Source organism: Selaginella moellendorffii, unplaced genomic scaffold, assembly GCF_000143415.4.
Source record: "Selaginella moellendorffii unplaced genomic scaffold, v1.0 SELMOscaffold_2, whole genome shotgun sequence".
In the NCBI taxonomy this organism is placed as follows: Eukaryota; Viridiplantae; Streptophyta; class Lycopodiopsida; order Selaginellales; family Selaginellaceae; genus Selaginella; species Selaginella moellendorffii.
Window position 1 is genome coordinate 1163544 of NW_003314263.1, and position 12745 is coordinate 1176288.

The 12745-nt window shown below is 46.7% G+C and overlaps 3 protein-coding genes across 3 annotated transcripts; 1 reads left to right on the forward strand and 2 right to left on the reverse strand.

Moving 5' to 3' along the window:
* Positions 1–1474: 1474 nt before the first annotated feature.
* LOC112351604 (pentatricopeptide repeat-containing protein At4g02750-like) lies at positions 1475–2744 on the forward strand. Its single transcript, XM_024689765.1, has 2 exons — positions 1475–2676; positions 2741–2744. Exons 1-2 carry the CDS (start codon positions 1475–1477, stop codon positions 2742–2744), a joined length of 1206 nt encoding a protein of 401 aa, XP_024545533.1.
* LOC112351608 (pentatricopeptide repeat-containing protein At4g02750-like) lies at positions 2741–4960 on the reverse strand. Its single transcript, XM_024689771.1, has one exon. The coding sequence runs from the start codon at positions 4958–4960 to the stop codon at positions 2741–2743; it is 2220 nt and encodes a 739-aa protein (XP_024545539.1).
* A 2031-nt stretch (positions 4961–6991) lies between these two features.
* On the reverse strand, positions 6992–8671 carry LOC112351611 (pentatricopeptide repeat-containing protein At4g02750-like). Its single transcript, XM_024689775.1, has one exon. It carries the CDS (start codon positions 8669–8671, stop codon positions 6992–6994), a length of 1680 nt encoding a protein of 559 aa, XP_024545543.1.
* Positions 8672–12745: the final 4074 nt, after the last annotated feature.

The window sequence follows — 12745 nt, forward strand, 5'->3', positions numbered from 1 at the left end:
AGTAGCATGCGCGCCCTAATTTCCGCACCCCCTAATTCTCGTAGATGGTTCGCTGGGAGCTCTCTTTCTTAGAGATCCCATGGAGCAAAGCAAGTCCATATTCGTCCGGAAATAAAGGAAATAAACTAAAAAACAAATACAATATTACATTTTCTAATAGTAAATAATTTACTAACAAAAAGAAATGCGTATAGCCTAGATCCCTAGGACAGAAAAGCCGAGAAAAATGGTGGCGAGTTGCAAACAAAAGGACCATTGCGCCTGTAAGGCTGAATTCCTGACGAGAGACGCAAGCCTAAACAAGGACTAGTCTCGGGAGGCCAACTGGCGGGTGGGGTTAGGGCACACGCCACGTAAGCGTGCACTTGGGAGCGTGGTCGTCATGTTTGCGCCATTCGTGTCTTTCCGCCTCGGGAAATAATGCGTTAAAACATAGTGGCTCTTGTCTTGGAAAGGGGGTGATTGCTCAATAATGGGTCTAGCACTTTAGATCCCCTTTTTTTCTTTCTTTCTTTCCAAATTCCCAAGCTCCAACCAAACTTTCGTCCTTGTCTTTGTGCATCTGAATCTGGGTGGCGGACTACGCGTTCTTTTGCAGTGTGGCCAGCCATGCAAGAACTAGAATATGTATAGGCGCTGGCTCGCAGGAATCGAACCCCCACCTCATTTTAAACGGGAAGATTTTCGCGCGAAAAAAGCCCTAAATTTGATCTTAGGTTAGGGCAATGGCGAGGCGCTGGCGATGGATATTTCGATCGATCCGGGAGGCGCTGGCTAATATTTCGATCGCTCCTCAATCCAGGTAACTCGGTGGCCTTGGTTGGGATGCGCATTTGAGCTGGCCTTCTCTGGCGAGCAAAATCACAGGCGCTACTACTGGAGATTCCAGAACAATAGACAAAGCTGCGCTGGACGTACGCGTTGTTTTTTATTTTCTTCTTCTCTGAGTCGTGAAGTGATGGAACTCGACAGCTCGAGGATTCCGCATTTATCCCAGGTAAGCTGAGCTTGCTTGAAATCTAGAACTAAGACTAACGATCCCAAATTGTTACAGGGGGGCATTTTTTTTCTCCAATGAATGGCTGCTCTAGTCCTGGACAGCCACCAGGTACAATCCTATGCAGCGCTTATCCGCCAGTGTAGCGGCCACAGTGTCACGGAAGCCAGGAGAATCCACGGACTTATCTCCGCAGCTGGTTACGACCAGGACAGGTTCCTGAGAAATCTTCTGATAGAGATGTACGGGCGATGCAAGCTTCTCGAAGAGGCGCTGCTCGTGTTCCAAGGAATCCGGTCTCCGAACCAGTTCTCCTACAACTTGCTGCTGGCGGCATTCGCCCACAACGGGGAATTGCTCCAGGCACAGAAACTCTTCGACGACTTGCCCGCTCGGGACGTGGTCTCGTGGAATCTGGTGCTCACGGCCTCCGTCCAGCGGCAGCATAACCAGGAAGTTTTCGGCTACTACAGGAAGATGAGGCTCGAAGGATTTCGCTGCGACGAAATCACGTTTGTGACGATCCTCGCGGCCTGTACGAGTGTGGCGTTTCTATCCCAGGGACAGCTTGTCCATGCTCAGATCATGGACGCCGGCCTGGAGCTTCACGTCTCGGTTGCAACAACGCTGGTTCACATGTACGGGAGATGCTTAGAGGTGGATCGAGCGGTGCGAGTTTTCGAAGGCATGGCCGAGAAGGACTTGGTGTCCTGGACGACGATGGTGGCTGTGTTTGCCGACACTGGGAATGTCCAGGAAGCTTGGAAGACGTTTAACCGGATGCCACAGAGGAACGTAGTATCCTGGACGACAATGCTAGTTGCTTATGCGGAGAACGGACACTTGGAACGGGCAAAGTATCTCTTCGACAGGTTTCCTCAGCGGGACGTGATCGCATGGAACGCAATGGTGACGGCTTACGTTAATGGGGGTGTTCTAGACGGGGCAAGGTCGGTTTTTGATGAGATGGTGGAGAGAAGCAAGGCAACTTGGAACATCATGCTCACGGGATATGCCCAGGGAGGGCAGGCTTTGGAGGCCTGGGAGCTCTTCAGGAAGATGGACTTGGAAGGTTTCCAGCCGGACAAGATAAGCTTCGTCTGTGTGCTGGAGAGCTTGCCCGGGGATTCAGCAGAAGCAGGGATCGTTCACCGTGAAGCGCTGGAAACAGGTGACATTTCGGAGGTTTCAGTGGCGACTGCGCTCGTTCATATGTATGGCAAGTGCGGGAACCTGAGACGAGCTCGGGTAGTGTTTGGGGAGATGAAGAATCGCAGCCTCCTGTCGTGGAACGCCATGCTCTCGGCGTATGCCCGCAACGGGCATGTCAGCAGCATGGTTGGATTCCTGAGCGAGATGAACAATGGTGGAGTGGAGCTCAACGCTGTGACTTTTATCAGCGTTCTGGCGGGGTTTAGCCACAGGGGTCTGCTCAAAGACGGCCACAGCAACTTCATCTCGATCGTCGCCGACTATGGAATCACGCCGATACTGGATCACTACATCTGCATGGTCGATTTGCTCGGAAGAGCTGGGCAGGTCGAGGAAGCCAAGGAGCTGATTGAAAACATGCCGTTTGATGCCGACTCTGCTACATGGACTGCTCTCTTGAGCGCTTCCAGGATTCACAAAAACGGATCAAACGACACTGCGGCTGCTGCTCCTGAGAAGCTCATCGAGTGCCATCCTCAAATCTCCGGGCCTTACGTGCTGCTATCAAACATTTACGAGAGCCCGTCAAAGCTAGCAGCACGAGGCTAGAACATCGTCCGAGTTTGCAGCTTCGACGTTGGTGTTGGACAGCATCACGCATGCCGCGGCTCGAAACTCCGGGCTCATCTCCACGAGCCGCTCGGCTGCTCGCTGGCCGCATTCGGCACTGGCGTTCCTCCGGCAAGCCCCCAGCAAAGTCATCCACGCGATGTCGTCTGGCTCAAACGGCATGGTATTGATGAGATCCTCCGCTTCCCGCAGCTTCCCACGCCTGCAAAGAGCGTCGACTACGCAGACAAAGTGATCCTTCTTTGGAGCGATCCCAAAGTCCTGCTGCATCGACAAGAAGAAGAACCAAGCCTCGGACGCGGCCGCAGCACTGGCGGTGTGGCTACACGCAGAGAGAACATTGACGAAAGTTATGCTGGTAACGTCCACTCCCTCGAGCTTCATGGCTTGGAATAGCTCCAGCGCCTCTCGGCCATGACCATTCGCAGCGTAAGCTCCGATCATCGAGTTCCAAGTCACTTCGTTCGGCCGGGGCATGGTATCAAACACACTCCGGGCCGTGGGAAGAGCTCCACACTCGCTATACATGGACAGGAGCGCGCTGGCCACCACAGTGTTGCAGCCGAGGCCGGTCTCTACAGCTTCGACGTGGATCCTCCTTCCTTCGGCAAGCAGTGACAGGCTTCCACACGCGTTCAAGGCCGTGGAGAAGGAGCTCTCGTCCGGAAGGAAGCCATCCAAGTCCATCAACTTGAACACCTCCACAGCTTCTCTCTGGCAGCCATTGTGGACGAAGCAAGTAGCCATCATGTTCCACACGACGGCGCTGCGAACCGGGAGGCTGTCAAACATCCGCTTGGTCTGCTCGATCTCGCCTCTCAAGCTGTGAGCCTGCATCACCACCGTGTACACGACCAAGTCGAGCTCCGGCATGGCTTCCAAGACGTCCCGCGACTCCTCGAGCAGTCCCTTTTGAGCGAAGCCGTAAGCCAGAGCCGCCCAGGAGAGAGCATCACAGCCAGGCATCCTCTCCAGCACCGCTCTCGCCAAGTCGAAGAGCTCGGCTCGAGCACAGGCCGTGATCAGGCTCGTCCAGCACACGACGTCTCTTCTGGGCATTCGATCGAAGACCATCTTCGCGTCACCGGCCTGGTGCTCGTTCTGCGCGTAGGCCGCGAGCATCACAGTCCAGCAGACACTGTCGTGGCTGGGCATCTTCCAGAACGCATCCTTGACGCTCCGGCCATCGCTCTCGTCGCTCCCTGGAAACGTTTGCAGCAGCAAAGTCCAGGACACTAGATCACGACCAGACGGCATTCGATGGAAGTAGCCTCGCGCGCCCTCCAGATCGCCGGACTGAGTGAAAGCTCGGATCATCGTGTTCCAAGTCACCGTGTTCTTCCACTCCATCGACTCAAACAGCTTCGCAGCGTCTTGAAAATGCCCGTTTTGCGCATAGGCGTTTATCATGGTGTTCCGAGAGAATAGATCCTCGCAAGCCATTCTCTCAAAGAAGAGCTTCGCACTGCGAATATCCCCGGACATGGCATATACCGCTACGGCAACATTCCAAGAAACCACATCCTTGTCCGGCATCTCATCGAATATATTTTTTACCTGGGCAATTTGACCAGCTCGACAGTATGCTGACATTAAAGAGTTCCACGAGATTCTATCCAAGAGAGGGGTCTTGTAGAAAACTTCCATGGCGTGGGAAACATGCCCGGCCTGGGCATATGCTGTGATGATGGCATTCCAACACACACTGTCTCTACTGGGCATATCATCAAAAAGAGACCTTGCATGGACAAGCTGGGAGTTTTGGCAGTAGCCAAGGATCATCACAGTTGTGGAGTAGACACTGTGAAGCGCCATCTTGTGGAAGATTGACGCCGCATCGACAATATGCCCACTCCGGGCATTTGCTGAAACGAGAAATGACCAAGAGTGGAGGTTCTTCTGGCGAATGTGGTCGAATGCGGCAGATGCCAAGGCGATGCTGCCGGTGCTTGCGTACATCTTGACGAGAAAATTCCCAAGTATAGTGCCGGTGTCGAGATTCTTGGCTCGGATCTCCGCGTGGAGACGCTGGCCGTCGTGGAGGCATTTGGATTGGCAGCAGTTGCGGAGGAGCTGTGAATAGTGGTGGTGGTCTTCCTTGATGGACGAAGCGAGAGCATCGTTTAGGCGGGCTAGGGATGAATTAGGCGATCTCTCAGCAGGGATTCTTGGAAAAACCATGCATGATGCAAGGGTTAGAACTTAGATATTAACTTTTGTGAAAGAATGAATGATCTCGATCGCTCTATCCCAGCACGATCAAGATTGGCAGCAGCAAAAGAAGCTCCTAATTTCAGCGCTACAAGAATGCGCTGGCTTGCAAGAAGGAAGGCAACTCCACGCACAGATTTCATCGCAGGGACCAGCTGTTGCTAAATCTGCTGATCAAAATGTACAGCGACTATGGCAGGATCGATCTGGCTCAGTATATCTTTGAAAGAATGCCGCTGATTCTTGGCATATGCCCAGAACGGGGGGCAGAGGTTCTCTCCATGAAAACGCAGTCATGGAATTTGATGATCCAGGCATGAAGAAGTTGAGACCATTGCAGTGACTTTTAGCAGCGTTTTCATGCCTGCGCTGCCGCTGCAAGCCTCTCGGACACACACTTTCATTTCGAGGCTCTCGATCGAGTTCGCTTGTTTTCCTGTGAGAAACCTTGTTTTGTGGAGCTCCATGGTATAGCAGTGAAAGTCTGGCCGTGTTCCAAGCAATGGACTTGGAAGGCATGGCACCAAACGATGAGTATCATATCTGCAGCATGTAGTCACGGGGACTGCTGGTGAGGATGCATGGGAATCAGCCAGGGATGGATTATTTTGAGTATCACTCCTGGATCATCCAACACTCAACATATTTGGTGATCCAACCTCTGTTATGAGCTTTATGGTAATAGAGTAAACCCAGAAAGATTGGAGGGTGACCATACTATTTAGTTTAGTCAATAAATGTGATCATGATTTTATCACAGCTGCAGCTGGTATATATGTAACTGTGGAAGTTATTTCTGTTTTTCATGATACTTCAATGTTATTACATATAAACTTGTGTTTAAAACAACTATGTTATATTTAATTATTTATATTGAACATATTTAGCTACTAAATACATCACCCTTATATCTGTACATTAACTATTAAGAAGCTTAAAGAGATTGATAATTCAAAAGATAATATTTAAAATTAACTATAATTAAGGTTTGAGTATTTTCTGTTCAAAAACATTTAAAAACATTTAATTACAATAATATATATATATATTAAAAAACTAATTTTTTACTTCTAAATTTAAAAGGTAAATTAAATAATTTAATTTACCATTTAACTTTTTGAAGATGAAGGTAAAATTATAAGAATAAAAATTTATTGAAATTATCAATATTATAAAGTTTTGATAAATTACTATTAAATATTTTAAGAGAAATTAAATGTTTTACAAAAACTTTTAGTGAAACTAATATTTAGGATAAGTATTTATTTAAATTATTTATTTCTATTTTATATGAAATTTTACATTTTATTGATTGATAATAAAACCAAATAATAATGGACAAATAAGATCATTATAATAAAAAGTATATCTAGAAATAAAACTATAACCATTTGTAAATTATATAAAATAAAAATGTTTAATATTATTTAATAAATAAATAAATATATATATAATATATTATAATTATTACTCACAATAATGTATTTTTTAAGTTAAATTTCAACAATGGTATTAATCACTATTACAATTTATGTAATCACTGTTGGGATTACTAATTGCTTCATTATAGTGACATCGTAATATTGGAAAACATGAGAAATACTTTATATCACATTATAGTTTTCAAAGAAGATATACCAGTTATAAATTAAAGTTAATTGAAACCAACAATATTATAATGCAATATTAATTAAATATATAGAATGTTTTTTATTTTTTACTAGCATAATCATATAAAAAATAAACTTCATATTCTTATGGTTATATATCACAATTGAAATCATTATTATCAATAAATTTATACATCTTGAAAATTGAAAAAAACAATCTTAATTTCTATATGAATTATGGCACTTTGTAAAAGTTTTAAGAAATATAATAATAAATTATTTATTTATTTATTAAATTTAAACAACTCAAAATAATATATACTTTACAATAATGTTGTTTCAAAAAAAAAAAGTTTTTTTAGTGTTTCAAGCAAAAACTCAAAACACTGTCTCAAGAGTGCTGGATGATCCTCAAGTCACTTAAATCCAAGGAGTGAGACGCAGCTATTTCCTTGGCTTCCTCCACCTTTCCTGTCCTTCCAAGCAAATCCGCCAAGCACGCAAAATGATCCATCCCTGGCTGAATCCCATAGTCCTGGAACATCCTCACGAAGTAGAGCCTGCCATCTTCCAGCAGTCCCCCGTGACTACACGCTGAGATGATACTCACAAAAGTTACCTCGTTCGGTGCCATGCCTTCCAAGTCCATTTCTTGGAACACGGCCAGACTCTCGCTGCTATACCCACACTGGGCATATCCCGCAACCATGGAGCTCCATGAGACAACATTCCTCACAGGCATTTGCTTGAAAACACCCGCAACACTCTGGAGCGCTCCACAGCTCCGGTACGCGTCCATGAGCGAATTGGACACAACAGTGTCAAGCTCGATCGAGAGCCCGGAAATGGAGCTGTGGATCTTCCTTGTGTCTGAGAGGCTTGCAGCGGCAGCGCAGGCATGAAAAACGCTGCTCAAAGTCACTGTATTGGGTTCCACTCCTTCATGCTGCATTCTCTGGAAGATTTGCAAAGCCGAATTACGATGCCCATTGCGAGCATATGTGGTTATCATTGCCGTCCAGGCAACTACATCCCTATTATCAATGCTATCAAAGATAATTCGTGCTTCTAACACTCCACTGTGTTTGCCATAGCAATCCACCAGCGCTGTTTTCACTTCCATGGCTTGAAATGCGTCGTTGCCTCCCTGGACGGCGCTCTCATACACACTCTTTACCTCCTCCAAACTCGAGCACGCCTCGATCGCGCTCACGAAGGTGATGGCATCGGCGGAAGAAGTATCGCCTTCCAGATCCATGGCGCACAGCAGTAGAATCGCATGCTTGGATCTTCCATTGCGATTGCATGCCGAGACGATCGCGTTCCAGATCGTAGTGTTTCTATGGGGAGTGCCATGGAAGAGATTTAGAGCTAGTGGTAGATTGCCATTGTCGGCGAGCGCCGTGATCATCGTCGCGGCGGCCACCACATCCCTGGCATCGTCCCGGAGAGCATCGAAGATCTCTTGGGCTTGGCGAGGTCTGCCGAGCCGACCATACATCTTCATCAGCTCGTTCGCCACGTGTTGGCAGCCCACGTCGCTCCCACCGTCGCGGGCAACGGCGTGCATGAGATCCGCCATCGCCAAGCTCGAGCAGCAGCTTAGCACTGGTGCGATGGCGAATCTATCGGGTTTTACGCCGTCGAGATCCATCAGTACGAACAGTCGGAAGGCACGATCACCATTGCCGGCTCTTGCTTGCGCCTGGATCATCGAGTTCCATGACACGGCATCCCTTAACGGCATCTTGTCAAAGAGAACCTCTGCCTGTTCAAGATGCCCGTTCTGGGCATATGCTACGAGCATGATGTTCCAAGAGAAAACGTTCCTCCGCGGCATTTCCTTAAAGATGTATTGAGCCAGATCCATCCTGCCATAGTCGCTGTACATCTTGATCAGGAGATTTAGCAGCAGCTGGTCCCTGCGAAGGATGTGGCACTGTGAAATCCGTGCGTGGAGTTGCCTTCCTTCTTGTAAGCCAGCGCATTCTTGAAGCGCTGCAATTAGGAGCTTCTTTTGCTGCTGCCAATCTTGATCGTGCTGGAAAATCCTGGCTGGGACGACGTGCATGATCTAAAGCGATCGAGATCATTATATCTTGGCTGTGTAAACTATCACCACTACAGTACTACCGACCATCTATAACTGCGATCCATCCATGCGATGCCAGCCGTCACGATGGGGAGGACGTCTACTGCCAAATTCGCTGATTTACGCCTACGGCCGCCTCCACAGCGCCATCGTGGAGCAGGGAGTCTTCGATCGATGCAAAATCTCGTCTCTGACGATGATCTCGGTGTAGAACGCGATGCTGCTGGAGGCGCTGGCGATCCACCGGGCCATGGACGTGGAGGGCGACGAGATCACGGTGGTGAGCGCGCTGGATGCCTCCTCTACGATGTTCTCGCGGATGATCCAGTGAAACTGCCGTGGCCAAGAGGCGCTGGATCCACACGCTGTTGATCGAGTCGGGGCTGCTGCTCGATCGGTCAAACACCACAACCACCACCACCACCACCACCACCACCACCACCCTGCCGTCAACGTAAGGCCTGTGTTGTTGCATGATCGAGGGGACTGACTGCTCTTAAGGCGCTCCAAGTGATCGTATCTTGCTTCTATCGTCTAATCCGCGAAGTTGTCCTCGGCAAAGATATATGAGATGGCAAGTGGATGTCCGCAGCATTGCCTCGGCATCTGCCTCTATTCGCCAGAAGAGCCTCCACTCGTGGTCATTCCTCGTTGCAGAAAATGCCCAGAGCGGGCATATTGCAGATGCTGCGTCAAAGATGGCCCTTCACAACTTTATAACTGTCATGATCCTTGGCTACTGCCAAACTCTCAGCTTGTCCAGTCACGGGCTCTTTCTGATCATATGCCCAGTAAAGACAGCGTGTGGTTGAATGCCATAATCTCAGCCTATGCCCGGGCCGGGCATGTTTGCTACAAGCAGCGTGTGGAGCACTGAGATGGTAAAAGTCCGGGACGACACACGCGACTCTGGGGCCGTCTCGATCGATCCGGGACAAGAGCTCCGCGAGTGGATCCTCCATTCGGAAGATGGCCTGGGAGAAGGCGGCCTGTGCGTCGAAGTTCTTCTCATCGAAGCCATTGGAAAGTCACACGTTCATAGAGATGAACTCGAAGCGAATGTCGTGGCCATTATTCACAGGATTGTCCTCGCTCTTCCAGGATTGCTGCAAGGTTTCGTGGATGCTATCAGCGTTGATGACTCCGAGGAGCGCAAGCTTGCGGGCGAGATAGATGATTGGAACGACATGTCCCTGTGCTAGAAGTGGGATAAGAACAACGTGAAGTTTCGAGAGAGAGCCCATGGATGATGATTAGACCAAGAAACAAAAAAGAAACTTTTCAAAGAGGAAGTTTTGAGGGATCGTTTGAGTTACCAGCACTTATGGGCTGAATTGGGCATTGTTGTTTCTTTTACGTCTTGCCTTTCATTATTTCTGATTTGCAATAGGAACCATATAGTCCAGTATTGGAGTAATGTTTAGTGGTGAGAATTCTACGTTGTGGCTTGAACGAAAACTGACTACTCTGAATCAACAATTGAATTTATTACTAGAGCTATAAAGATTTTATTTGATTTAAGATAGATTTGAGTTTATAAACGGTTTTAATTCCCTTTAAAAACCTTTAAGGTTTTTAAAACCTTTAAGCTCAATTTAGGTAGTCTTTTAGCAAAATTCAATTTGCTTGGTTGCTTCGTTTGTTGAAGATTGTGTAGATCAAATTCCTCGCACTCTGAGTGATGAGTGGAAGTCCTGTCAAAAACTATCAGTTTGCATTGAGGCACTAGCGTTAACTTCCCCTCGATCTTTACATCAAAGTATCTGATGGTCAACTCTCGCGTTTTAGGGTTGGGCTTGTCCTGGTCAAAGTATCCCAGTGGAAACCACCACTGGCAGGGATACTCTATGTTGCCCCACAACTGGAACTTGTAATACTGGAGATTGGATCGAATAATTGCTTTCGTGACAAGAGTGTCTTTGGAAAGTTGGCCAACTTTAAAAGGTTTTTGATAGTCCACCTTTCGAGGATTGATGTATTTCAACTCAAACTCCTCCACGGGCATTTGGGCATTGTCTTTGCCATAGAAACTCACAATTGTAGACACCTCAAATCCAGAGAGAGGTTTGACAAGGATGAATCTCAGCTTGGTGAGCTTGAATCTTGCTTCTCGACCTGTTTTACCCAAAAACTTCCACTCTCCATCTTGGTCCTCTTTCCCAAATACTTCACACTCTAAATTGTTGGTGTTGGAAGACAATAAAATCTTCTCCACTTTCATTACCCTTGGGAGTTCTACAACTAATTCTTTGCTATGAGCCATGAGAATCCTATCAAACCCTAATTCTTGGAACTCTTATATAGAAGTTCCACAAAAGGTAGCTGCTTTGTGAGAGGTTCCAAAAAAGACGTCAATCTTTCTTTTTAATCCAAAATATAAAAAATTAACTCTTTTTGCAATTTAAACCCTTTATATTGATCCTTTGAGAATATTCTTGTTTAATTGGGAAAAAATACCAAAACACAGTATTAACTCTGGCACCATCTTGAGAGTTTGTAAATATGCTTGCATGAAATGAAAGTCCAGAACTGAAGACAGTAAAATGAAAGTTAGACAACTTACTTGGCAAAGCTCTTGAAATGCTTGCCTCTGCCGAAAATAGTCACTCATGCAAAACTAGAGTGTGAGATGATTTAAAGACTGTAACTATCATCTGGCATCTATGAAGTTACCCTTTTTGGCATAATATTGTATTTAATATCAAAGAGAAGCTTTGGTTTATGCAAATGCCCGTTCTGGGCATATGCTGTGAGCATCACATACAGCAAACGAGATTCTTAGGCAAGGCGCGATCGAAAACCATCTTAGCGGAATCCACGTCGCCCTCTTGGCCATAGGTGACGATCATGATCGTTGCCGCGACAGCGTTTTTTAGCAGCATCCCCGCGAAGAAATCAATTGCCCGAGCGAGATCCCCATTCAGGAACATGATCGTCCAGGAGAAAAGATTGGGCGATTGCGTAGTCGTTACATCTCGTGACTCCCCGACTTTCTGGAAGTCTCTGTCATGCATGAAAAGTGGAATGTCTTGCGATCTTAGCTGCATTCCAGGGATGTAAGAAATCAGCTTGTCAACTCCCTCTGGCAACCACAAGCTTGAGAACTTCCATGTTTTCTTAGCACACACTTCTAGATCGGTCGAAGCTTTACCTTTGACAGGAACCTCTCCCATCTCCAGGAGCTTTGGAACGTGGAATTCGATGGCAGCCCAAGCAGCATTTCCCGGCCAAAAGCCCAATCCTGCCTTCTTTGCAGCGTGTGGAGCACTGAGATGGTAAAAGTCGAGACGACACAGCCGTCTCGATCGATCCGGGACAAGAGCTCCGCGAGTGGATCCTCCATTCGGAAGATGGCCTGAGAAAAGGCGGCCTGCGCGTCGAAGTTCTTCTCATGGAAGCCATTGGGAACTCGCAAGTCCATAGAGATGGACTCGAGGCCCATTATTCACAGGATTGTCCTCGGCTCTTCCAGGATTGTTGCAAAGTTTCGTGGTCACAGTGACTCCGAGGAGCGCGACCTTGCGGGCGAGATAGATGATTAGAACTTCCCTGTGCTGGAAGTGGGATTGAAGTGTCGAGAGAGAGCCCATGAACAAAGAAGAAACTTTTCAAAAAGGAAGTTTTGATGGATCGTTTGAGATACCAGCAAGATTTATTTAATTTAAGATAGATTTGAGTTTATAAATGTTTTTAATTCCTTATGAGAACATTTAAGGCTTTTAAAACCTTTAACCTCAAATGGGGTAGTTTTTTTAGCAAAATCCCATTTGTTTGGTTGTTTATCAAATTCCTTGGAAAGTCTTGTTAAAAATTATCAGCTTGCATTGAGGCCCTAGTGTTAACTTTCCCTTGTTCTTCATGCATTCTTTGATAGAATATTCTCAAGGAGTTTAAAAAGGATCAATATAAAAGCCTTATGAAGAGTTAGTTTAAAGATTTTGGATTTGTAAAAACGATTAAAGTTTTTTTTGGGATTTGTGAATTATTCACAATACAGGGTTATGAATTTAAAGAGACTCTGACTAAGTTATCACTCATTTTAAGTTATGATAT

What these genes read in the sequence shown, in the direction of transcription:
- LOC112351604 (XM_024689765.1), top strand. Translation starts at nt 1,475, where the DNA reads ATGAGGCTCGAAGGATTTCGCTGCGACGAAATCACGTTTGTGACGATC.
- LOC112351608 (XM_024689771.1), bottom strand. Translation starts at nt 4,960, where the DNA reads ATGGTTTTTCCAAGAATCCCTGCTGAGAGATCGCCTAATTCATCCCTA.
- LOC112351611 (XM_024689775.1), bottom strand. Translation starts at nt 8,671, where the DNA reads ATGCACGTCGTCCCAGCCAGGATTTTCCAGCACGATCAAGATTGGCAG.